At 27.5% G+C, this 3,280-nt stretch overlaps 1 protein-coding gene across 1 annotated transcript; it reads left to right on the top strand.

Moving 5' to 3' along the window:
• Positions 1–177: 177 nt before the first annotated feature.
• On the top strand, positions 178–722 carry LOC111616227 (DNA-directed RNA polymerase III subunit RPC10-like). The gene has a single exon (XM_023357655.1). The coding sequence runs from the start codon at positions 289–291 to the stop codon at positions 613–615; it is 327 nt and encodes a 108-aa protein (XP_023213423.1). The 5' UTR covers positions 178–288; the 3' UTR covers positions 616–722.
• The last annotated feature ends 2,558 nt before the right edge of the window (positions 723–3,280 follow it).

Below are 3,280 nucleotides of genomic sequence, written 5' to 3'. Positions count from 1 at the left end.
AATTTATGTAATATAGCCAAAAAATAATCTAGCAATTCAGATTTCTACTGGTATTTTGTTTAATCATATGGTGTTTTTATATAAATTTATGAGAAAAAATAATTGGATTTAATTAACTCAGTAGTCTTATAAATTGAATAGCATAATGTTTTAAATTTAATTACTTTATAAATTTAATATTAATGTTAAACTTTTTTCTTACAGCTTCTGTAGTGGGTATCAGATTACATATAGCTGTAGCCAGTTGTTGTGTTGCTTCTAGTCTATACCTTCTTCTTATTAAATAAGATGTTGACTTTTTGTCCTATCTGTGCTAATATTTTGACAGTTGAAGAAGGTGGAAGAGGCTATCGATTTGCATGTAGTACATGTCCATACATCCATAACATCTCCAGACGAATTAGCACTCGAAAGTATCCAAAATTGAAAGAAGTAGATGATGTATTAGGTGGAGCTGCTGCATGGGATAATGTGGACTCTACTGAAGAACCGTGTCCAAAGTGTGAACATGCAAGAGCCTATTTCATGCAGCTACAGACACGATCAGCTGATGAACCAATGACCACATTTTATAAATGCTGTAATCCTCAATGTGGTCATCGCTGGAAAGATTAATTACTATGAAAATGAATTTGAGTTTGAACTTTGAAAATATTTCTCTTGATAATTTATACTTTAATTTCATGAAATGGTTAATAATAAGTTAACTTCAGGTAATTATATTGATGCAAGTTATTACAATTTATATATTAATTCTGGAAATATATTATTAAATTGTATTTATCAATAAAATTAAGAGTTTGACTTCAATATGATGTGTTCTGTTTACTTTTCATATTTATTTTTTAAAAAAGACACTTATTACAGTAAAAAATTGTTCATCTGAAAAAGGATCATAATTTATCCTAATGAATTTATTAAGACATCATTTTGACACAATTATAACAATAAAGAATAAAATATAAATTTTTTGTTTGCAATATCTTAGAAATTATGAATTTTTATAACCTAATTTTTACTTAATAAAAAAAAAAACATTTTTTTGTGTAAAAGTTCATATATCTTCATGCTAAGTATTTTTGAAATATGCCTGTAATAGTATTTTTTATTGCTTTACCAATTTTCATTAATATTTTCTACAATGTAATTTTCAAATGAACAATATTTATTACTTAAATTTGCTGGGTTTTTTTTATTGTACTTTTAATATTTTTACAGCAAAATTACTTTCCTATGTACATACTATTTAAGTAATGATAATTTTTCTTTTAATTTACAAGACATTAAATTCTTTTAAAAACACTTGTGTTACAAAATTTTAAAAGGCTGCTTTGATTTATTATAATTCATTTAAATTTTAATTAACGTATGTTGTTAATGGCATATGCTTTGTAGTATCATAGACAGACATCTGAGCCCTTTGTTTTTTGTAAACATGATAACAGAAAAATATTGTAACAATTAGCCCGCTAACAAATGCAATTGAACCAATACATATTCCTGCTATGGCTCCGGGAGATAGATCACCTATAAAAGTGAATACATAATTTATTTGATTTTTCGAAGTTAAGAAAACAATAAAAACAAAATTTACCATATTTTGCTCCTGATGCTCTTCTTCCAAAATCAATTCTGTCTATTTGGCTTGTCACACACAAAATGCATTGTAATGTAACTGTAAATTATAAATGTAAGAATAATAATAATGAGTTTTCATGCAGTAATTTAAATTTTCAAATTTTAAATCATGTTTTTATAGTTGATTTAAAGCATAAAATATAAGAACTCAAAAAATAAGATGCAGGATAAAGACAACCTAAAAATTCAAAATATCACTTAAAACTAGTATCATATTTTCATTGAATTATTGTAAATATTTCTGAAATTTCAATAATTATTCCATGACGTTTGTTTAAGGTTAATTAATTTCAACACTTGTTATACAACTATCCAAATTCATTCTTATTCACTTATTTAAAAATTAATTAGTATAAAATAAGAGAACACTTTATGAAACTATTGCTGCTGCAAATTATTCCTACCTACATAAAACAATATTGAATGCAAAGAATAAGTTATTATTTGGGAAATTATTGAGACCTTTTTATCTTATTTTTTAGATTAAATTGATGGAACAAGGCAACACTAGAGTAAATAAAGTTGTACTGCCTGTAACATGAGAATTGAATTTTATAGTTTTTATTTAAAAAATGCTTTTCTGAGAGAACCTCAATCATTTTTAGTGCAAAAATAATTAAACTCTATTAATTAAAATGCATTTTTTTCGAAGATATTTTAAATATTACATTTGAAAATTTCTTAAACCGTAATGATTGAAAAATAGTCATGTAATTTTCGACCTATCGAATTTTCATAGCTCTAGTTTTCTGAAAATAAAATTGAAAAATTGCTCATTTGAAATTTTTCTCTCAATTTTCTGATTTCAAAATCTCTTAGAAGTTTCTTACATCATTTATACTTTATATAGTTTTCTTCTAAGTAGAAAATATAATCAGTTTGTAACGCAAACACGGGAAAAGATCACTAATCTTTTAATTGATAAAAAAAAATTCTTGAAAAATAACTAATAAAGTAATAATTCTTAGACAAATTTGTATTCTGACTCATATTCATTCATAAGTTGAATTTATTGCTAATTCAAACTGTTACCTCTAACATTTTCTATGTTCTATGAATTAGAAAACATGAACTAGAACAGCGGTTTTCAAAGTGTGCGCCGCGACTTCTTCACGGGCGCCACGAAATATAAAATTTTCATAATTTTACTTCTACTTTCAATTCAGTGTGATAGGATGTGACACGTAGCATACCGGGTGCAAATCATTAACTCAGCAATAAAGGTGGCACACAGAATCGCAAAATGTAAAAAGCCTCATACCATCGCAGAAAAACTCATTCTACCAGCTGCTGTAGATATGCTAAATACTATAATCTGTGCAGCTTTCAAAAGTGCCTTTGCCCAATAACACCATCAGTCGCAGAATACAGAACATAGCGAAGGACCTCCAATGTTCAATTAATTGAAAAAATGAAAGGAGTCTGGATTGCAGCTGGATGAGGACACACATAATAATAATAATGATGCTCACTTGATTTGCTATGTACAGTTTATAGATAATAATAACATTGTAGAAGACTTTCTCTTTTGTAAAAGTATCACTGCTGGCAGCGGCGGCCTTATCCATTGCGAGGCCCTGGGCGGCAGATCTTTGCGAGGCCCTTGTCCTTTGTGCAAAGTATGTGAATTGAAATAGTAGGC

This window comes from Centruroides sculpturatus, unplaced genomic scaffold (genome assembly GCF_000671375.1).
Source record: "Centruroides sculpturatus isolate CEXI.00-Female unplaced genomic scaffold, Cexi_2.0 scaffold3070, whole genome shotgun sequence".
Taxonomy (NCBI): Eukaryota; Metazoa; Arthropoda; class Arachnida; order Scorpiones; family Buthidae; genus Centruroides; species Centruroides sculpturatus.
This window is presented reverse-complemented; position numbering and strand designations above follow the sequence as displayed.

Coding starts and splice junctions, on each gene's coding strand:
- LOC111616227 (XM_023357655.1), top strand. CDS start 289: ATGTTGACTTTTTGTCCTATCTGTGCTAATATTTTGACAGTTGAAGAA.